This window comes from Onychostruthus taczanowskii, unplaced genomic scaffold (assembly GCF_017590055.1).
Source record: "Onychostruthus taczanowskii isolate IOZ18803 unplaced genomic scaffold, ASM1759005v1 scaffold25, whole genome shotgun sequence".
Taxonomy (NCBI): Eukaryota; Metazoa; Chordata; class Aves; order Passeriformes; family Passeridae; genus Onychostruthus; species Onychostruthus taczanowskii.
Genome location: NW_024499796.1, coordinates 9,618,282 through 9,641,790, shown reverse-complemented (window position 1 = coordinate 9,641,790; position 23,509 = coordinate 9,618,282). Strand labels below are relative to the sequence as shown.

The window sequence follows — 23,509 nt, the reverse complement described above, 5'->3', positions numbered from 1 at the left end:
ATTTTGCAGATTCAAGCAGAATTTGGAGGGCCATGGGAAAAAAAAAATGTTCTAAATTGGACATGTTTGAGAAATACTGAGTCACAAGTTTCAAGCAGCACAAGGTCACTTTTGCAGTTTCTTTTTTCAAAGCAAACCCTAGATTTTATTATATAAAACCAGTGTTGGCAGCACTCAGAACATGCAGTCTTTTTTAGCAAAGCCCTTTGCAGCATGACTGTGGTTTCAGTCTTGGAGAAGCCTGCAGATGCTACTGCTTCTACTTTAAGAAGAGAATTAGCTTTATATTGCAAAATATTTAATAATTTTCAGTTCAAATGAAATGAAACAACAAAATAGTTATACAATTTTACTAGTTTATATTTCAATTCATAAAGTATACACACTGCAACTATGCTACCACAATGTCCACGCATCTAATATTGATGGAGTTACAGTAATTTTTTTTTTTGGTATTAAACAATAGAGATAATGTATGCAGTTAAGGAAAAAAGCTTGGACATAGCATGTTCTATCCTGTAGTTACAGAGTACATTAGCTAGCATTAGTACAGTAAACAAGAAAAAGTTAGAAATACAAAATAAACCAAATATCTTTATATACAAACCAGTGCCTCATATTGTTACCAGCTTATACTCACACTGCACACAAAATTTATCCACTGATGCAATAGATACTTCAGCATAACACAAACCATTATAAATTAAAAAAATTACAAGGTGCAAAACTCCATTCTACAGCTTTCTGGTGAGAACTCAATACAATCCAAGGAATGAGAACTCCAAGCACGTTTAGCACCTACCAGTGCAACTGCATCGAGTGTGAAAAATGACCTACACCACCTCAGAACGCTACCAGGGAAGCGAGTTGGACAGCTAGAGATGCTCGCAGCTACACTCACGCTGTGATTTCTGCCTCATATATATCTCAGTTTATTGTTTCTTCGTCCCATTCATACCTATGTGCAAAACTAAAACCTGGGAGCTCTGTCGGAGCTCCGCAGAAGGCCTGCTACAGCCGGGTAAAAACAAACAAACACAAACAAAACAGAAACCTGACAAAACCCAGACAGACTCCACTGAATGTCAGACCATCCACATAATTCATTTATCAGCAGTCCTGGTGCTGGGATTTGAACGCTGTTGATATGTGGATCAAACAATATGACACAAGTGAAACGGAAATTTGCCCACAATTCCCATTATTCTTGTCTAGCACTTCGACAAGTCTCCCAGCCTCCGGTGGCGAATCGGTTTGGCAGCCCATGCCAAAAAAGCCCAGAATTGCATAGAATTGATTAGTAACAGAAAGAAATGCCAAACACAGAGAGATGGATGCTGCATCTACTAAAACAAAGTGGGGTTGCTCGACAGGAATGCTGAAATCATCCCCATTCATAAAGCAAAACATGTCACCTCCTACTCTCCGTTTCCTACCTCTGGGGACTGCTTTCTGGCACTGATGTAGTTCTTGATAAACTTGTATTTTTTGTTGCATTTTTCCTTTTTTTTTTCTTTTTTTCTTTTTTACCTTTGTTAGTGACACTTTTCCTTTCAAATAAAATATTAAAAAAGGTTATAACTGTAAAAAAACCTATCATATGTAAACTTAACAATTAGGGTTTGGTAAGTTCTCGTACCTAGTCTGTGAAAAGCCTCCAGCCAGACGCAGAATGGAGTGTTTCTCGGAAGAGCTTCAATCTAGCTACATCACCTGTTAAATATCAGTAGTATGAACATCCCATGTCTAGCAATAAAACCTCTCTTGTGTTTCCATCCTCTTTATCACTGACCTATTGAAATCCTGACATGCTGTGTTTCTATTATATTTACATTCTGGTCCTCTCATGTCACAGAATTAAACATCTGGCCAAGGAAGGCAACAAAAGGTGTTGTGTTAAGAAGGTGTGTTTGACAGAACTGCTTTTCAACAAGTCTCTTTTCCTTGGACTCCAGTCACTGTTTTTATAGAGCTTATTGTTCTGTTGAACCACGTTTTCTTTGCAGCTTGTACTTCATTCAGGGCCAGACCCAAGTGGTGCTCCAAATCCTGCAAACAGAAGAGTAATTTCCTTAATTTGTTACATATTCACAGCACAAGGTTATAGGAGTTAAAGCTAGGAGGCTCTAGAACATCTACAAACTCTTGGCTACTTCAGAAGTTAAACAAGACTTACATAAATTAAAAGCAGCACAATAAGCTGACAAAGAGAAAAAAAAGCTTTGAAAAGCAAAACAAGACTTGTGTCATTGCCCTTAGTGAAACATTCCGCTTTCTTTAGTACATCCAAACTCTTTAATTGTCTTCCATCTGATGAGGAGCTATTCCCACAGGAAGTGGACCTTCTACAAACTAATTTTTACCTTTCTGTGAACAAGCCGCACTGACACATCAGTTTTAGGCTAAAAGCACAATGTTGTCATGTTTTACAGAAATACTTCAGGTACCTGGAGTGCCTTGCCATCATGTTTTAAGAAACATGTCTAACATTTGTCAATGTTACTTCTTCATTTAGCACTGATTGTGAGATAAAGACATGCATGATTCAGTACTCTGTCAGAGCTTGGGCTCCTTCCAAGCAGTTGCAGGAGATCAGGCAGCCAGCACTGCACTGCAGACAGGCAGATGTCTGGAAGCTGTAGTGGCTGCTAAATACAGTTCATGCAATTTCAATTATATCGTCTGCATACAGCGAGTTTCAGATGCAGTGTTTGGTTAAATAACCCGTGCAGGAAATAGCAGGTTATGGTTTCAACCAACAGGATCTGTTCCAATCCCTCTACAACTCACACACACATTTTTCTAGGAATGCAGACACGCTGTACAGACTACAAAACAAACTTCCAGAGCATTACCTGTATTTTACATTCCGCCTCCACAAGCTGCAGCTTGGTCTGGGCCAGCTCAAGCTCCATTTCCCTCAGCTGGTTCTTCAGTGTTTCCTTCTCCTCATCCGTGTCCTCGTCTGAACCATCCTTGGCAGTGCTGGCAACCTTCACACGGCCTTCCTTGTTGAAGAACTCGCGGCAGTGCTCGCAGTCATCCACCTTTTGCTGAAGTAAACACCTGGCTGTGAGCGACGTGCTGGGATGTGATCAAAGCCCCTTCCTGCCTCTGCTCTGGGAGAGCAACTCCACACCAGAGGAACCACTAATGGCAACTTCTGGGGAGGCACAGCCAGGCAGGAGCTCCTGCCAGCCCCAGACTACTCATGGCTTTGGAAACACTGCTGTGCTGTTTTGCTACAATAATGGGCTCTGTCCCTCCCACTGTTACTTTAAGGTAAAAGACAGTCAGAGGATCTCTTCCAGAAAAAAAAAGACCCCTCAAAAAAAAAAAAAAAAAAAAAACAAAAAAAAAAAAAACAAACAACCCAGCATGAATACTAGCATGTAACCACTATGGCAAGAGAGGACTCACCTTTTCTCCCAGATCTCCCCCTTATCATCTTCTCTTTCATCTATGGGGACTCTCAGCCACCATTTTAGTAATGAAATAAATTGTGTGTTTGCTGCTATGATTTTTCTAAGAGATTAAAACGTTGTAGACTGTGGATCTATGTGGTCTCTTACCCGTATTTTCTCAATTTCAGCTTTATTTGCTGTTTGCTGCTTTTCCAGTCGCTCACTCAGCTGGGAACAAATCTGACAAGCAAAATTATGTTACTAGACCATTTATAAATGTAAATTCCCTCCCAAATGGATGCTAAAGCAAAAATAAATGCTGCTGCAATATTAACATGGATAGTCTAAGGACCCTTAGAAAGCTAGAAAAATTGGGATGCTGCATTAAGCTGTCTCATTGTACATTTTCCCATTCTCTACATATTCTTCCATCCCCACAGGAAAAGGTGCAGCTCCAACAGAAGTTATTAACAGTTTGGCCTTGCTAAAGGAGCCAGAAAAGGTTAGGAATAGCATGGCCCTTTTGTTGCCTTTGGGAGAAAAGAACAGGCAAGACAGAGTAGTAAAAACCCTAATTCATTCCCTGAGACCTGATATGGGCCTACTAAAGAGACACATGAATTTGCTCCCTTGATACCTTCTGATCAGGAGCTTGAATGCCAAAGCAAAGCCTTGAAAGGAAAAAGGCATCTTTTTTTTATTTCTGAGGTGCATTTGATTGACAAAGCAAAGATGAGAGAGAGGCTTTTTTTTGGCATGAAGTGAACCTTTGATATCCAAGAGCCCATTTGAACAAGATTTGTCTGTAACTGAGGCTGTGGTGACTGCTGATCTACAAATCCCCACATCAGGGGCAAACAGGACTGACTGACCACTTCAGGATCTTGGCCAAAGAAAATGCAAAACCAGCCACAGGCTTGCCATTTAGAACAGCTAAACCATGTCCTCAAATGTATGGCACAGATGACATTGATTTCCAGAAATCTGAAATACCTGAAAGTCTTGTACTTTGACAGCAAACCACATCATCACGAAGTTGTACTTACCTGTTTGTAGTCACCAATAATAGAGCTGTTCTTTTTGATCTCTGACTCTGCTTTATCTAGCTCCCTACGACACATTTCCTTCAGCTGTAGGGGAAAAAAAAAAAGAAAATAAAGGGTTTATATAGGTGTAGTCTGAAAAATACCCAGGTGGTATTTCTTCCTTCCCCTTAACCTCACTGCTCTGTTCTACCCAGGGACTCAGAGTCCAGCTCAGCCCCACACAGGCAGGGTTAAGCCAGGCTTTGGTGGCCATCACTGAAAGAACAGGGGGCTAGCCCAGGAAAGGAAGGATTCAAAAAGTGCTGACAGCTGAAGCCCTGCACTGCCTCTCTGTGCAGCATCTGGCACAGGCTGTGACACTGTGATTTCAAGTTAAAAATTCCCCACCCTATGAAGCACCTGGCAGGAAAATGCCAAATTCTGCTCTGCTGACGTCCTTTACACCACAGAAGAGGGACAAACATGACTTAGAACACTAAGCCCTTCCCACACTTGTCACTTGTTATTTTTATCATTTCTGTACTGTACAGAACAGCGAGAATGACAGAAATGCCCCAACCTGAGCAGATTCTTCCTCCAGGCGCCTCTTTTCTTCTTCTGCATCAATCAGCTTCTGTTTGGTCATTAGCAGCTCCTTGTTGAGGGCATCTGCCTTCTCCTCTGCCTGGAACACAGAGTGGAGGCTGAGCAGAGGCTTCCCTGCTGTGCCTCCACCAGGACAGAGCCAAGAGTGCAGCCATTCCAGTCTTATTAAGGTTTGGTTCATTGCAATTAAAAACGCTAAAACTTTACTCTGAAAATTATTTTTCTAAAACTTCCCATTTGCAACAGCAAAGCAGCAACACATCAAAATTAATGGCATGTACCACTGTACTCCAGCCCTCCAAAATGCCTCTTGAATTCAGTGATTCATTTTAGCAAAACTGGAGTAGGGATTGCTCCAAAGAAATCCAATACCACAAATAAGTTTCATTTTCTTGTCCAGTCTGGAAGTTGACCAATACATTCTGAAGACAACCAAAGGCACAGAACAGTTCACAATGTGCAAGATCAATAAAAAACTATAACCAGCTCAGACCTAAGTTTAATTTGCAAACATTCAACCTTGCAATGAAAAGAGAATTAATGAAAAATGCCTCTAGAACATTTAAAAAGCCCCAGAACTCCATGAAACCTCCCAATGGAGGTAATACCATCCCAGAAAATACTGCATGAAAAAACTGAGCTACCAAAGCAACACAAGTCAGGCCCCTCTCTCCTTCCTCCTTAAGAGAAAGAAATGTCCTACCAGAAACCAAAAACCCTTTTTTGCTGCAGTTTTTAAAGTATAAAAATATATTGTTGAAAAATTTCAAGCTCTTTATAAACCACTAAAACTCTGCAAAGTTAAGACATCTTTTCCTGTCTCATACACACAACACAGCACTTCCCAATAGGTGTATGGATTCTACACAAAAATAGATCAATAACTCAACTGATATATAAATTCTTCAGAAAGTAGCTGTACCAATTCTTTTCAAAGGAAGAAAATCAAAAAGTGAATTTTAGTCCCTTAAAGTCCTGCTGATCTTTTAAAACAGATGGCAAAGGCAAAGAGAACATCTTTTCATTACAGATGGGGTTTAAGCTGTTTTAAAGTTAAAGACCACTGGGATGTAGAAGCCCAACAACAGTAGAAAAATGAAGCCTATTTTCTGGTCTAGTGAAAGGATATTAAGGAGATTCTTGTATTGCCAAATGCTTTGTTTTGATCTTTTGGGTTGCAGATTTCAGACATGCCATGTAGGTATCAGAAAAGGTCTGTTAAACAATGTACTTTGGTACTTTCCTTTCAGGACCTCAGGCTGGCAGAATGAAATTTATCACTTCAGGATCCAATTAGAAGAATTAATCATGTCCTGAAGTAGGATCAAACCTACCTATCTCCTCCCAGGGGATAACCCAAATGCTGCCAACATCATTTGCCATCTTTGAGTACAAGACTATTATATATCAAATTAAGCATATCAATTTTGCCTCATTTTATTCCTCTCCCAGCTCTCCATTTAAAAATAACAATGTAAAAATATATCCGTGTCTCATACAGGCTAGCCTCATTTTATTCCTCTCCCAGCTCTCCATTAAAAAAAAAAAAACAATGTAAAAATGTATCTGTGTCTCATACAGGCTCAAGACACAAACAACAGTTAAAAACTGACAGAAAAAGCTTCTTCAGGACAATTTTTGCTGGAGTCCACCTCCTGAGTGCCACTACTGGGCTATCACCAGTGTGAAGCTTCTGGAAGCTTCACTAATGAAAGGAAAAAGCCCAGGTAAGAGGAAATGAACATACCAATGTGTGGGGAAAACCTGCTTCTAGAACATTCTTCTATGATCTCATTTTAACACCTAAGAACAGGAGTGTAATAAACCCAAAAGTCCTGAACCAAACCTCATTAAAGCAGCATTCATCCAGTGGCATCAACATTTACTATGAATAGTTTTCCAACAGCAAGTTTCCAGGAGACCGTGGGAAACCTTAAATTGTCTGAGGCAGATCCAAGGGAACGTCTGAAAGCCTGTCAGCTCCTGCACTGTGCAACTTTCAGAAGTCATTTTCCTTTGAGATTTCAGAAATGCACTTCTCTTGGTACAGAACAAGAATGGCAAAACATGAGCACTTGAACTCTTCCCTCACCTCCCCAAACAGACAGACTAAATGTGGTGTAGCCTCTCCTGTGCTAGAAATGCCAGTACCTTTCTGTCTCTGCATGTCCTGGAAAAAAAGAAAAAGCATATCCTGATAAAATCTCCCCCATTTGAATATGTAAAGAAGGGAGTGGGACAGCAAGCTGAAAAAAAACTGCTGTAACAAAAGCAAACCTGAATCTTCCTCCTGAGAGTTCTACTGATCTGGAAACAGCCCAGGATGAGGAGTTCACACAGGCAGATTCCAACAAGCCAAATGGAAACCACAACAACATTTTCAGAGTTGCCTGAGGTACCTGAGAACCTGATCCATGCAGAGCCAGACAGACTCAGACTTTCAAGTTTATCAGGTACTTTGCAAAGCCTGTCTGCTGTGAAATTGTATTCATAAAAATCCCAGGAAAACACAAGCTAGCATCCATGTTATGATTTCTGAGCTGGTTCAAAGACTTGACGCAGTTCCTGCTAGACTCCCTCAGAGAAAAGAAAGCAACTACTCAAGTACAGGCTCTCCTTTCCCTCCAGTCACTCTGAATGCTTTTCAGAGTAATGAGTATTTCAGCCAGCACTCCTGTTTCTCATGGACCTCAGTCACAGGCCTATGCATTGTCAGGGTGCAATAGGGATGAGGACGAAGGAATCCTGTGTCACACACAAAAAGTACTCCACGTCTTTCCTCTCCAGTGAGGGAAGGAACAAGGAGTTAGCCCCTTGTGCCCTGGACAGCCTGAGGACATGACTTACATTGTCCAGGTCCTTCCTCAGTGCAATCTTGCTGGTGACCAGCTCGTGGGCGAGGTCGTCGTTCTCCTGCTCCAGTCTCATGTTGGCCTCCTGCAGGCGCCGGTTCTCGCGCTGCGGGGACACCAAGGGGCTGTCAGGGAGTGTGTGACACACACAGCTCCCTGTGCCCACTCACAAATGCCCACCTCCAGTCTGCAAAGACAACTCTACCTGCAGGAAATTCCCTGGGACAAAACTACAGCCATAGTGTAAATGTGAAATAAATACAGGATTAGCCTTGAGGAGACACCAGGTACAAATAACTCTGCTCAGCCATTTCTTGTTGAGCTACAGAAATGTTTTTGAAGCCTGCAGTGGTAGGGGTATCATTGTGCTGTTGATACCTTGCCAGGAGTTTCCTAAAAATACTGCTTTTCTTGGTTCAAAATTGAATTACCATGCTAGGGACAGGTAAGAGAGGAGAATCCTGGAAAAAATATTCTATTTTCTCTCTCCTGTTACAACTCCCAGCACATAGATGGATACTGAAGAAAGTTTACTTCTCTAATTAAAATACATTAATTTATTGTATCTATTTATCTATGTGTATTATTGTGGTATGTGTATGCATACATAACTTGACCTGTGTAATTTATCCCTGTATTACATTTATTTGATAAATAAACTATTTATAAAGTTATATGCTTACTGCAGTATACATAATTTGAAATTAAGAAGAGGAGTAAAAGGGGGAGTATACCCATGGAAGGCAGAGTTAGAATCAGTCAGGCATTTCCTTTCTGTTCATGGCTTGTGGTGCAATCAGCACGCTAAACAGGCTCTACTGAACCAGTTCTGTAAGCCCAAATAAAAATTCATACTCTTCCTTTTCTTGCACAGCTGGGCTCACAACAACCCCATCCTGATCAGCATTGCCAATAGAGAGACATTCCCTTCACGTTCATGGAGCTGATTCCCCTGTTGCATCCAAATTGGTCAAAAAACAAAACCAGCTCAAAAAAGAGTCAAAAGTAGCAACTTCCTGTTTGTTAAACCAGACTGGAGAAGGTAAAACATTACCTCAAATCTTTCTATAGGATCCTCCTGTTGAGCCTGCTGCTCTCTCATGGTATGATATTCCTTTTCATATTTCTTCAGCTTCTTCTGGCTAATCTAAATTAAAGCAGCCCATTAGTTCCTGCCCAGAACATTGATAAAAGAACACAACACACACAGGCTATGGAACAAGCTTCAGGCAACTCCTGCTCCTACAAAGCACAGCTCATGGCTTGCCCCAGCTCTGAGTGCCAAACCCTCAGGTGTGGTCAAAAACGTTTCCACTCAATGGAATGACAGCAGCCTTTTCCTGTGGAATGCAGGGAAAGTTTCAAAAGGCACCCAGAGCATCCTGCCCCAGCTCCCCCTGGGTGCTGCACAGCTCCCTGCTGCTCCACACGCTGCAGAGCTCCAGCCCAGCAGAACCCTGCGAGACGTGGTTCATTTTAGGACTGGCCTGGAGCTGAGCCTTCTTCAGCTGCTTTCTCAGCTGTAACATTTATCACACAGAAGCATTTGGTTTACTTTCCATGAGACTGTAAATGCTGAAAGGGCAAGTGCAGGCTCAGCTGACATTTCTGCCAGTGTCACTCAAGCCCAGCAGAAAACAGCCCCATGCCCGAGGTGTGTGGGCAAGCAGCAGCACCTCAGAGCAGCAGTGCTCTGCTCTGTCCCTGCTCTGACACACACAGCACCAGCAAAGCCACTCTCAGATTCCCCTTCTGTGACAAGGGACAGAAAGGTGATGCTGAATTCAGTATTTTGTGCCCGGAGTTCAAGTACTGCAGGGACAGGGAACACAAGGGAAGCTGTAACAGATCCTGACCAGCATTTTCCTGGTGTCACCTGTGCCAGAATGGTTTAGGAACACCACACCAAGATCACTGTGAGCATTTCACATGCAAGACATTATGCATCTAAATGAAATCTCTAGCATTAAAAGTTGCACCTAAACATTTATTTTTATCTCAGTAAACAAAATAAATTTAAAAGCTATAGCTAAGATTTCCTCTTTAAAAACCCTTTTCTGAGAAACATGTTGAATTTTACATGCATAAACGACAGGCAGAATGGAAAAAGTGTTTGGTTTCCCTGAAGTCTGCTTTTCTCACCAGCAACCTCCCTCAGAAGGAGCTGCAGAAAGCGGTGGCCAAGCTCCCTCTAGTGAGAGCTGACCAGAAACGCCTCTGCACTGGGGGAACATTTCTTGGGAGATGAACCATTACCTGGTCCAACCACACCACAACTGCACGAGGTGTTCCTGCACCCCAGACACCCACCTAGAGAATTAACCCTTCACTGACAATGGAGCCAGTAACCTCAGGAGATTATTTCACTGCTCTGCCCCTGCTCAAGCACTGCCCAAATCTGGGGGTTTCACACCCCAAACCTCCCACAATGTAAAGTTAGGTCCTGACAAGTGAGGCATCCGCCATGCCAGAGGAAAGGAAGGCAGGCACACCACTACCACTATATTTTCATCTTCTACTTTTCAAGTGCATTGAGCCAGTTTTGCCTTTTTTAGGTGATCTTGAGCAGATTTGTCATTGTCATAAATTCTGAGCATGGGAGGCCTGGGGAACTCAGCAAGGATTCTGCATTTGCAATAATGAACACTGATATCCCACCACATTTTTTCAGGAGGCAGCAGCAGCTCTGCTAACATCTGATGCCCAGAGAGGTGAACTCCCCATCCCTGGAAGAGCCCAAGGCCAGGCTGGATGTGGCCTGGAGCACCCTGGGATAGTGGAAGGTGTTCCTGCCCGTGGCAGGGGTGGAATGAGATGGGCTTTAAGGTCCCTTTCAACCCAAACCATTATGTGATTCTGTGACTTGATGGCAACACTGAGGAGTGACTTTAAGAATCTGGTGCTGTCTCCAGCTGATGACTTCCTGACCTCCTTTCCAGCAGAATGCTGTTCTAATCACAATGCCTTAGCCAGGCTACTTCTCCCTTCCTATAAATTATTTATTTTGATATCAGGCCCTTTTCTGCTCAAAGAAACACTTCCAAACACAGAGCTGGAGATTTCTACTGACAGCAAAGGATTTACATTTTAGGTCAAGGAAAGCAATTACGTGCAGCACGCCCATCAAGGAGGTGATGCAGAAGTGTTCTGTGCTGAGCCCAGCAGTGCTTCCCCCACAACCTCCCCTTTAATGCCCCCAAAGCACCCAGCACCCCAGGGCAGCCTTGCCATGTCCACTCAGAGCCTGCTTGTGCCACTCCACACAGCACTGGGAACACTGGGAATTTTGGCAGAGTGGGAAAAGGAACAAGTTGTTATTTGGAAACATAAAATGCAAATGCACTCATTAGGATGATGTGAACCAGATGCATGTGGAACATTTAATCTGTGGCTAATGCTAAATGATTAGAGAGATAAAATGGCTTTATTCTTGATTATTCTGTAATTTCTACATTAGTTTCACACAAGATATGCTTGAACTCCATGCAGAATACTGGTATCCACACTGCTACTACACCTGGATCACAATATGCCTGGAATGTTAACACACCAGGGAACTTGTGTACTTCCACACTGACACTACAAAGAATTCCTCTGGGGAATTTAAGAAAAAGGACACTTTGAACCATGTCAGTGTATTTGACTCAAAATTAATCTCCATGATCACAGCCAATTAACCTGCATTTGCCCTTGGGGCTGGAGGCAGGAGCTGCTGCCAGGCTGAGGCTGCAGTCCCTCCCAGCTCACCTTCATGTTGCAGGCCAGCTCCATCAGCTTCTTGGCGTTCTCCTCGGAGCGGTACCGCTTGGGCAGCTGCACTCGGAAGAACTTCAAAGCCCCTTCGAAGTCAGTCAGCAACAAATCATCCTTGGTAGTCTGGAGACAAGGGAAGAAACACCAGGAAAAGCCAATCTTTTGCAGTTATTGAATCCCAGAAACAATAAAGCCACGACACCTTTGGAAAGCTGCAGTGACATTGCTGCTTCTTAACCTTCAGCAAAGAGTGTTTGTTTCTATTTCTGCAACCTTCTATTCCACCCCCCAAAAAAGCACTGTGCTGCACAGGACATGCCAGACTACAGCACGTGTGCCACAGACAGTTGTTAGCTTCTCAAAAAAACAACATATTTTTGTAAAAGGCATCTTAATCTTTATATGGTGCATGAAGATGCATAAACCACGGTGTAACACTGTATACTCACTTTTAACAATCCCAGTGCAACGTTGAAGATAACACTTATTCCCTGGAAAGAAAAAATAATGACAAAATAATTTAATTTCTCAGTATTTACAAGCTTGGATAGGAATTTATTTGGTGGGTTTTGTTGTTTGTCTAGTTTCTGTGAAATGGAGAAGCAGGCTACAAGTGTAACCAGGTGCTACATAAATCAAAGGCACAAAGAACTTTGCAAACAACTGGCAAAATATCTTTACTGGAGAGTCATTATAGAGAGCAAAACAATCAACACTGGTTTTACTGCCTCCTTAGCAGTCTGAAACTCCAAAATTATGTTGTGCACTTTATTTCTTAATGAGTAGTTGGTCAGCTCAAGATAATTTAACTTTCATCCAGCAACTTCTAAAATCAGATTCAAATGCAGTAATGTATACACCAATATACTAAATTCTGGTCTTCACAAACTGGGATAACTCATGCAATGAAAAAGAAAGTGACTCACTTTAGGACAGAGTCCCACAGCATCTATTCTGCCTCTACTCCTCAGAAGAGTTCTATTCATACTGTCCAATTAAATTAAATACAAACAGTTCTGTACTCAGGAGTAGCTCACACCTTCTTCAGGGGTCCTACTCATAACCATGACACATTGCTCATCTTATTTCAAGATCCTGCCTTTCTTCTTCCCACCAAGTTACTCTTTCACCATTACTTTAAAATTATGAAAAAGCCTTAAAACTTCTCTGTGAGCACATTTACTGTTTATGAAATGAAAACGTGTTTCTAAACAAACAGAACTGATTTTCTCCATACCATCTGCTGCTTTCTATTCCACTGGCACATGGACAAAGCAAGCAGCAGACACAGGGAAAGGGCAAAAACATTGACCAGGAGGTTTGTGAATGCTGAAAGCCTTCAGTAAAGGAAAGGCAGGAAATCAGCCACTTCACAAGTGCAGATCCAAGAAGAATGGGTGCATAAAGTTATCCAGCAAACCATTAAATAACTCAAGGATGCTTCAGTACAAAATGGGATTTGTTCACTGATGGTAATAAGTGCTGATTGTAATTACACTTCTTACCCACACATCACTACATAAACTGTTCTGCACATGATTACAGACAACACCTCAATACAAAGAATTTTGCTCTCTAAATATCAGTTGTGAAATGTAGAGAGACTTTGAGTTCTCCAGGAGAAAGAGCTTCAAGTTTGTTAGATTACCAGCATGAGAGTTAGCTGGGCCATTTTCTACACAATGGCATCCACGCAATAACATGATAGGGGGAAAAAAAGTCATCACTGTGTATAATGTGACTTCAGAAGAGAGGAGCCCACATATTTGGAAATCAGCTGTACAGTGCCATAGGGAATAGGAGATTATAGCCTTTTACATAGCTATTGATTCTTAATTTGTGTCTTTAAAATGCTGAGAATCTTCATCATTGCAGAAATGTAACACTTCTACATAAAAATATCACACGCCTTGCTCTGAGAGAACAAATAGTAACAAGGACATGAACCAAGATAGTGACAAACTGTCAAAAGCTGGGAACTGTGCAAGTCTCCATTATAACACATACCTCACATAGGAGTAAGTCAATAATATGGAAGACCATGTAGAGAGGGAATTTTGCAGTGAACAGGGTCAGGAACCACTGGGAAGCATACATGTGTGCTTCAAGGCTGATGTCCAGAAAGTGGTTATACAGATCAGGAATGTATTCCTAAAAGTAAAACACACAGAAGCACTGAAAGTTAATTTAGGCTATTTTGAAACAGTAGCTGAACCCCCAAGCTACAGAAGGAAGCTGGGTAGAGAGACCATCAGTGCAGGGTCCTGCATCCACCAGGTGTGACAGGACCAGGCCTGGGGGCCTGCTAAGGATGCCAAAGGCTTGTCCTGGGGTGGATGCCCAGCAGGAGCCTGGGATTTGCCTCAGCAGGGCCCAGCAGTGCTGTGCTGACACCAGAGCCACTCCAGCTGGCAGGCACATCTGCCTTCAACCACACTGCTCCTGAGACCTCTGCTAGAACACCTGGGATGGTCCTCGCTCTCCACCCTTCCTCACAGCTTACAAACATCATTAACTCTTCCCCACAGCTCACAAACACCATTCACCCTTCCTCACAGCTCACAAACACCATTCACCCTTCCTCACAGGTTACAAACATCACTCACCCTTCCCCACAGCTCACAAACACCATTCACCCTTCCTCACAGGTTACAAACACCATCCACCCTTCCCCACAGCTCACAAACACCATTCACCTTTTCTCACAGCTTACAAACATGATTAACTCTTCCCCACAGCTCACAAACACCACTCACTCTTCCTCACAGCTCACAAACACCATTCACCCTTCCTCACAGCTCACAAACACCACTCACCCTTCCTCACAGCTCACAAACACCATTCACCCTTCCTCACAGGTTACAAACACCATTCACCCTTCCTCACAGGTTACAAACATCATTAACTCTTCCTCACAGCTCACAAACACCACTCACCCTTCCCCACAGCTCACAAACACCATTCCCCCCACGAGAAGCAGCCAGGGCTGATTTGCAGGCTCTGGTCTGTTCACCCCCCCTGTGAGCCCCACCTGCATGAGGCGCTCCAGCTGATAGAACTTGCAGTGCAAATCTTCAAAGTTCTGTTTGAAAAGTTCCCTGAGTCCATAATCAAACATGATTTTGACCAGAACACTGAAAGCTTGCTCCTCAGGCATCTGTGAGACAGGAAAGTGGATTTAGCAGCCAGCATTAAATCCTTTCACAACAGGTCCATGTGCCTGAACCTCCCTTCTCCCTCTGAGTGAAAAGCTGAATTGCCACTACTTTTTTATCCAGTTTAAATGCAAACAAGAGTATTATCACACAAAATGAGGTTTACTGTTGCAAATGGCATTTTAGTGGAATAAACCACCTCAATTAAATCACTCAATTAAAAATACATCTTCCACACATGAAGACCAGAGCAGTTTCCCTGTGTCTTTGCTCCAGAACTCATCAGAATCTGAATCCTACAGATTTTGACCAGCTAACCCTTTGGCACCCAAGTAAAATAAGGCAGAAGCAGTATTACTAAAGGATGTTAAACAGGACCCTTCCCTTATTCTTAACGATGTATTTCTCTTTTTCAATGACATTATTACATTTGATGTTTATTTGTTAGATGACAGGAATAAGAGAGACCAGTAACTGCTAACAGAAGTTGCACACCTCACAACTCAGCACCAGTTTGGGAAGGTTCAGTGTCCCTTTTCTGCCAAAAACTGAAGGAAAACTCAAAGCCCATCAGTGTTGTGACATTTCTCCCGGCCCTTAAAATTCAGTTTTAATATTTCTGTAGAAAAGTCTGACTTCAGGTCAATTGCTGGTTTCTATAAAGAACAGAACATCCATCTCAAGTATTCTATTATTAATCTGCAGATGGAGTTTATTAAAACAGAAAACTTTGCTGAAACATTCCAAACTGGTAGTGAAGGACTCGCAGAAACTTAATTTCCTTTTCTGCAACATTTGTTTTTATTATTTATTTTCCCTAGCAGCCACACTCCAAAGGCTGACTTCAAAGAGAATCAAATAAAAAGAAACTTATTTGAAATTTAGCTTTTCCTTACATGCATACATTAGTCCCAGAAGCCACAAGCACTGTTAAAGAGAGAACTCTGGAATAACACAGGGCTCAGTCATGAGAGTGAATGTCTCTAAGGCAAGGGACCCATGACAATGAAAATCTACAAGCAAGCACATCTGTTCCAGTGGAAGCACTCAGTTCTCGTAGCAGGAAGTGTTGCCCTTCCCTATCTCATTCAGTGAAGAAATAAAGAATTAATTGCTCATCTAGGAAATATTTCAGATTACAGTTACAAAGAACTAAAAGGTTGTTATCATTAATCACTTGGCTTTTGTTTCACAAGAATGGAGTTTACAATCTCTTCTGTATCCTCCCCTGACTTTACAACAGTATGGAAAATCCTCCCCTGAAGGCCAGACTTCCTCTTCCACCAAAAACTGCAGAGAACTCTTCATGCTCAGCCCTCTATGGCAGCAACAGCTGGGGAAAAGAAACCTCAAAGCACTGCTGGGCTCAGGAACTCTGCAGTTCCAACTATCCTTGCAACAGAAACACTGACAAAAAGCAGACGTTACTTTGAAACAGAACAGTCTATAAATATACAAATACAGATTTCTAATGCTCTTGTATTTCCCAAGCGTGAGTGAATCGAAAACTTTTGCTCCTGACAACCATAAATCTCTCTCTAGCTTCTGAACACACCAGCAATTAAAGGATATTACACTGATGAGATCACTTCTATCAACAGCAATTAAGTTTAAAAAAGCATAATACAGTTTCTTTTAAAAATATGAAGGTATTATTGTATCCTTCCCTAACCTCTCAAACCAAGAAGCACAAAGACCTACAGGACAGCAGCCCACAGGCAGCACAGCCTGCACTGAGACCTAATGAACTGACATCCCTTCAATGTCCTAAATCCTCCTCTGTGTACACAGGACATGGCAAACACCATCTGTATGTCTGACTGATTCCAATAGAAACATCTTATAAAAAGCTAAAATCTGACCTTGAAACCCTGTAACAGAAACATGTACAGTGTTGTCTTATACACAAATTCCATGCCTACTACTGCTCATGAGTGCAAGCCTGAATGGAAGAGGTCCTGGTACAGGAACACAAGGGCATGAACGCTGAGTCCTTACAAACACCACAGCAAGCTTTAATCCATGTACTCCTCCCTGTCTAAAATCACTTTATTACTGACCAACATATTAGTGGATGTGTGCCCTGCAACCCTATTAGCTCAGAAGTCTGTTCTAGACAAGTGGAGCAATGTTTATTCTTAGGTCTAAAAGAGCTGAGGGTAAAGGCACCACTTACATGTAACAGCAGCACAGCAGCAAGGAATGACTGGCCTTGGCAGTAGCCAATCTCTTCATCATACACAGAGTAGGCCTAAAAGAGGAATCAAGACTTTACTGGTACCTGTCTCAAGATAACAAACACAAATAAAACAGGACAATGCAGTGAACACAGCTCCACACAATTCCCATGGATGGAGTGCAGCAATGTTCTAGCAAAGGGAAAATCTGTATGACAACCCAACTGGGATACACAGAGGCAGTGGCTGGCTCCAGTGATGCACCAACGTTGCTGCAACCACTTATTTGAGTGCTTTTATCTCTAAACAGGTCCCACAGGGATGTTAGGAAGAGAGAGAAGCCCTAGGAATTCAAAAGAAACTGCTGGAAGCTTAAACCATTTCAGCTGAGATACCTGAATACACTGAGCTGTCCATTTTTCCTTATTTCCTCCTTTTAATAATCAGCTTCAGTGCATGCCTATGGCTTTATAACCTTTATGGAGGTACACAGCCATCTCCAGTTACATAATTTGTCCAGCTTGATCCAGGCTGACAGGTCAGGAATGATGTGAAGTCTTTGCACCAAACACTTCAGTGCAGAGAAATCTGGGAGGGCTTTAGACACAGCCCAACAGCAACCACGGAGAAGAGCCTGAGCCTGGTGCCAGAGGCTGGCTGCACGAAGACAATGCTAACACATCCCCCTTCTTCTCAGCCAACAGTCACAGTGCTGATGATGCTGAATACAAGTTACCAAAAGCAGCTGAGAATTTAAAGAATACCTTGCATATTTTGTACAGGGAGTCCTGGCCATCTCCCCCAGTGTCTTTGAAATAATCATGGGCAGGGAACGTTCGGTTGATGTCTCGGGTGATGGCACTGTCTTGTGGAGACTCCTGTCAGAAAAAGAAAATAAGATGCCAATTAAAGCACATCAAAAGAATATAAATTACAATATGCTAGGATTTGGAGATTAGCACAGGGTTCTGTGCACTGTTCTAAATTTAACAAGACCCAGTGTACCCCAGCAGAGCTGGCAGCTGCAGATCACAGTTGGGATAGATTTGGGTACCTGAGCACACCTGGGAGGTCAGAGAGTGGCAGAAGGAACTCACACACACACACACCTCATTTGTGCTCCAGGCCAGGGCAGTGCAGATGCAGCCATCCCTCAGAGATTCCTGGATGCCAGCACTGCCCAGGCACACTGCTGCTATCCCACAACTGCAGGAGTCCCAGTCAGCTGTAAGCAGCAGCTGTCCAAAATGCTGTCCCTGAGGCTCAGCTTGAGGAACCACTCCTCATCCCCTCAGAACTCAATTAGAGAAAACAGCACGAGCCCTAGGGAGTGTCATAGAGGAAAACATGAGGGAATGCAGGGACAGGTCCTGCATGAGCTGGGATTTCAGCATGAGGAAGATGAAACTTTGTTCTCTACATCTCTCTGACACCATCAGCTTCAGATGCCTTGGACATTTAGAAAGCTGAACAGTTAAAAAAAAAGGGGTTTAATCTATCCAAAAACACCATGTTTCTGCTAGGCAAATGGAAAAAGGTTAGAAGTAAAAGGTGGTAAAAAAGCACATGACATAATCAGTGGAAGGAACATTCAATACAGCTTGGTAGTTCTTTTTCTTCACAAAATTATTTTTCAAACAACAACAACAACAATCACCACAGTGTGCTTCATTTTCAGTGTTTCATTTCTCTTCTGATTTTAATCCAAGGTTAATGCTCCTCTCTGGGGCTTAACACAGACATTTCATTAGGAAAGAAAGCATTATGCTGCTATTAGAATCAAGAGCAGATTGTTTTGGAAATTATATCAAAAGTACTGTTCAGCATTCCAATTTGATAATAATTAACTGGTAAAGAGGTCTATCTCATTATAAGGAAATTAGAAACAAACAAATCCAATGCTCAATAAATTTAATATAAATAAACACCTTTTAAGTCAAAGACAATTATGCTAATGGCTGGCTGTTTGCAAGCAGGGAAAGACAAAGCTCAGAAACCATTGTGCAAACTTTAAACACGGGAATACAGACTTAGTGATAACTTACAGTTTCCTACAAGTTTGCAAGACTGAGTTCCAGTGAAGTGCTCCCAGGAGCACAGGCTCTGGCCACTGCCAGCAGCATCTGTGGTCCTACACAAGTGCCTTTCCTGAGTCACCTGTGTTCTGCTGCAATGGCAAAGTAACCTCAAATCCACTTGCCTTTTAATCCACTTATTTAACAGCAGAGACAAAAGCATCTGGTTGGAAACTCTTAAGAGAGGATTCTCAAAGGAATCACTCATTATGGCTAAAGAGAACTAATTAGTGGCCTCTCTGGCTTTGCGTGACTTGCTCAGCTCTTGACTCCTGTGTCTCAGTACAATTCCTCAAGCAATCCACCGTGAGTTCCTGCAGCTGAAACACAGCTTGGGAAGAGAAAAATCAACGGAAATGATAAGGTTTAAAAAATGTTTTTCAAACCATGGCTTTGAAATCTCCCCATTAGTACAAACTGCTGCAATCCAAGCATTGTGTAACCTTTTCTTTACTCCTATTTTTATACCTTGCTGTGAGAATTGGCTCAATGGGCAATTTCTCATGCTTTCAGGGGACTGGGAACTGAAGGAAACCCTTCTGAACCCACACCCTTCACAAACTGAGATTGAAAAATAGAAAGCTAAGAATGACAGGAAGAAAAAGAAAGTAATAAAGAAAACAGAGTGGAAACCAGCCATGAGAACTGAGGCAAGTGTAGTGAAGATTAAAATTCTCATAACAGTTTGCTGCTCTGAAGGAAAGCAGGAAAATGTAGATGCTCAGACTCAGAATATGCCCTTCCTCCCCTTTTTTATACACTTTAAAATATTAAGGGAGTTACATTAAAACCTTCCTCTCCAGTTGATTTAAACAGAAACTACGTGAGTAATTATGGAAACCAGGATGCAGTCCAGCTGGGAAGAGCCCATTTATTCTGTCAGGATGCATATGAAAGCATATTGGCTCCCACCTCTTAAACCTGACACATTTAAAGATATTTCCCATGTATTTTCATGATCTTGCAGGGAGCATCCTAGGATCTGCAAACCACAGCATACAGTTACAGCCTTGATCAACATATTCAGACTGAGATTGTGTTACTTTAGAAGCTTTTTCTGTAGCTTAAAGGCACAATTTAAGACATGGCAGAGCTGGAGTTCCCTCTTCCTGTTACTGATCTACTTGCAGTTTTCAGCAGCTCGGGTTTATTCCTCCTAATCCACTACATAAACCCAAGAGCATGAAGAAGCTGCAGCAAAGAATTGCTAAAGGACAAGATCTGTGATGAAAAAAATGAAACAAGAAACCTGCAGAGAACAGAGGAAGCTGCCTGCTGGAAATGGCTCATCACCCAAAGATCAGCTCTTGTCACACCAGGCTCCTGGAGAAAATCCCCTGGGGGTATAAAACAACCCTGACCTGGACCCAAGCTGGCTTCAGAACCACCACCAAAACAGAGAAATTCAAGGGGTCCAAACTTTGTTCCCCCTGCCCCAAGCCCCAGAATGATTCCAACAGTGGAATTTTGCTCACTGCTGAGTTATCTGACACACCCACCACCAGCCCAAACTGTGCCTGCCTCTCACTCTTGCCACATCCATTTCCACATTCCAGTCACTCCTTAGGAAGGTCCCAGTGACTGCAAGAATTCTGCCACACGGTCAGAGATTACTGTGGGAAGGGTCTGCAGTCCCAGTCCAGCACTGGAATTCTCCTTGCTTTGCCAGGGTGGGACCAGCACGTGGTGTGTTGCTGCAAGGCATGGACAAGCCACCCTGGAGTGCACCAAGCCAGGGACAGATTCCAGCAGATCCAACACGCAGAGAGAGCCAAAATTCTGTGCAGCTTTCATGGGCAGCAGCAGGGGTAATATTACACGATGGGGATAAGTTATTTTGAGCAGATCTGTACATTTTAAGTGCATTCAAATATATGAAATGGTGATTTGACAGCTATTTTCAGTGTCAGCAGGATCCTGTGCCACCAGGTCTATTTTGCAGGCTGATGGCATTCCCATAATTACTTTTATTAAGCAATATTTACATTCATTTTTACACAGAGTCCACTTCCTGCATTTGTTTTTGCCCAAACCACTGGAGAAGGTTTTGGTAGGAGGAATTGCACCTGTTACTGAGACCTCAAGGAAGACACAAACCACAGTTTCAGAGTAATGTACTTGTTAACTTCCCACAAGGAATGCTGCCTGCAGGATGTGTTACCTGGAGTCAGCACTTGCCCAGAGCATTCACAGATAAAAAGTATTTGTAGAGAAAACCTGAATAATTTAGACAAATTTGGACTGGTTAGACACTGCAATTGGATACAATAGTGCATTGATACAGCATAGTTTCAGGCCAAATATGGCAATATAGTGCAATTCTAAAAATAAAAGTGAATCCCTTGTGATATCCAGCCCGTTCGTTTCCTTTTAGGGCTCAAGTTTCCCACAGGAAAATTAAAGCGAGGAGTTTGCCTACAGTGCCCTGCAGCATGTATGGATAAAGCACAAACACCAACCAGGCTGGAAGCTTCTCCTGCCCCTGCACTCACTCCAGGACTGTTTAGAGCCACGGAGATAAGGGGAAAGCCCCACCCAGAGCCAAGGAACACACCTTTAGCAGCACAGCAACAGAAAAGCCATCCGAGACAAGCCGTGAAAACATGTGACGTATCATTTATTTCTTAAATGTATTTATGATCCATTCAGACCTTTCAAATAAAGTGTACAAGTGCATTTCAGAATAAAAAACTACACTCTTCACACAGCTCTGTAGAACACTACATTTCATCAAGAAACTTGAAGCAAAAACTTCCTATTAAACCACCCATGCATCCTTTGGCTACAATAATATCACTGATCAACAAGTACTGCTAGTCAATTCCGAGTTTCCCTTTAAAGAGAAGGAGCATCCTAAAATATGCCACCCCTTCCAGAGACCTCTCTTTAAAGAGAGAATATTAAATAAATTAGCTAGGCTTTTAGGCAAAACAGTAAGGCTACTTAGTACTGTTGATGCATGATCCATATATTTGGAGAACAGGCAATCCCAGGCTATGTGAAATGCATCAACAGCCCTTGAAATTTTAGTAGTATCAAGATTACATCAATCCAGAACAAATGGCAGACAAAAATGTAACCAGTGGAACAATCACTGAAAAATGTGCAGTTTCTTGTAAGATGGGAAGTGCTGATAACAGATTCAGAAAAGTGTTTATAAAATCCGCTAAGAACCACATTGACATTCTTAAAATTACATATTGTACAAAGCCCTAAACTCTGTGAGTGTACAACCACTGCCCTGTTAAACTGCCTGTTTGGGGATACATATACACACAAATGTAAAATACACAGATATACTCATCTGAAAGCAATCAATTTAGCATGGCAGTGACTGTACAACTGCACAGCACACAAATATATATATATGTATGTACATCTACAGCAAAAAGGAAACAAGCCAAGAGATGTATGACACAGCTGGGGTACACACCATCTCAAAAGGGAATAATACATTTCTTGGAGTTTTAATAGCTCTTAGCAAAATTACCTCTTGGAAATAATTATGCAAAGATTTAGAATCAGATATTTACATGCTTCCGATTTATCTAATTCTATTTAATAATTAAAAATATGCAAGTATTATTTTAAGTCAGTAACATTTGTCATTTTTGGCTCAACTGTAGTTTTTCTTATTATTAGTCTTAGTTGAAAAAACAGCTACAGAATGTCTATTAAAACCATGGGGTGGAAGAACCCCTCTCCCCTATACTTTAACAACAGTTCTGAGTTGGCACAAACAGGTAATTCTGGAGCCCCAGCATAACTCTTCCTCAGCTGCCTTGTGCATGAGAACACCCTTCCCTTGTTTGAGCCAGAGCAGCCCCAGCAGAGCCAAGGACCATGGAGGAACCCACCCAGACAGTCCCCACCGTGTCAGAACTCAACCAGAACCAGTCTCGAGGGTCAGACTGCCTCTGATTCACCTGTCTGCTTTTCTAATCTGCTTTGGTGCAGGTTTCCCCATAGTTCTTCCTAGCAAGGGTTCCACACTCACAGCTCTTTCTCATCTTTTAATACAAAACAATTTCCAGCATTAAAAGGTGCACAAAGTTCTCACAAACACACACATACACATTCTCACCTGTGATTTCATCTACTCTTGGCCTTTGCGCTGACATTCAGGAAAAACCTATCAGTTGGAACTTGTGTAAGGAGCTGGATTGTCTCCCAAACAAAACTCCTGAAAACAACCTCTGACAATGTCAGATCTCCACAGGACACACCAGAATAACCCCACTGGTGGCTTCTGCTGTGCCAGGTGCTGTGAAAGGTGCAAGGAGACAGGCGGGACACAAGGAAAAACGAGCATCACAGAGCCATGGAATGGTTTGGGTTGGAAGGGACCTTAAAGCCCATCCAGTGCCACCCCTGCCATGGCAGGGACACCTTCCACTCTCCCAGGTTGCTCCAAGCCCTGTCCAGCCTGGCCCTGGGCACTTCCAGGGATCCAGGGGCAGCC

The 23,509-nt window shown here is 42.4% G+C and overlaps 1 protein-coding gene across 3 annotated transcripts in view; it reads right to left on the bottom strand.

Annotated features, from left to right (window-relative positions):
* Positions 1 to 342: 342 nt before the first annotated feature.
* The window catches only part of RABGAP1 (RAB GTPase activating protein 1), a 62,281-nt gene continuing 39,114 nt past the window's right edge, over positions 343 to 23,509 (bottom strand). For all 3 annotated transcript variants that reach the window (XM_041406348.1, XM_041406349.1, XM_041406350.1), the window contains 13 exons: positions 17,737 to 17,850; positions 16,972 to 17,046; positions 14,672 to 14,797; positions 13,648 to 13,791; positions 12,090 to 12,131; positions 11,635 to 11,763; positions 8,942 to 9,034; positions 7,883 to 7,993; positions 5,010 to 5,114; positions 4,451 to 4,534; positions 3,573 to 3,644; positions 2,856 to 3,053; positions 343 to 2,049 (listed from right to left, as the gene is read on the bottom strand). In XM_041406348.1, coding sequence (XP_041262282.1) covers positions 1,927 to 2,049; positions 2,856 to 3,053; positions 3,573 to 3,644; positions 4,451 to 4,534; positions 5,010 to 5,114; positions 7,883 to 7,993; positions 8,942 to 9,034; positions 11,635 to 11,763; positions 12,090 to 12,131; positions 13,648 to 13,791; positions 14,672 to 14,797; positions 16,972 to 17,046; positions 17,737 to 17,850 — 1,416 coding nt within the window. In that variant the 3' untranslated portion in view covers positions 343 to 1,926. The remainder of the gene's footprint in view (positions 2,050 to 2,855; positions 3,054 to 3,572; positions 3,645 to 4,450; positions 4,535 to 5,009; positions 5,115 to 7,882; positions 7,994 to 8,941; positions 9,035 to 11,634; positions 11,764 to 12,089; positions 12,132 to 13,647; positions 13,792 to 14,671; positions 14,798 to 16,971; positions 17,047 to 17,736; positions 17,851 to 23,509) is intronic.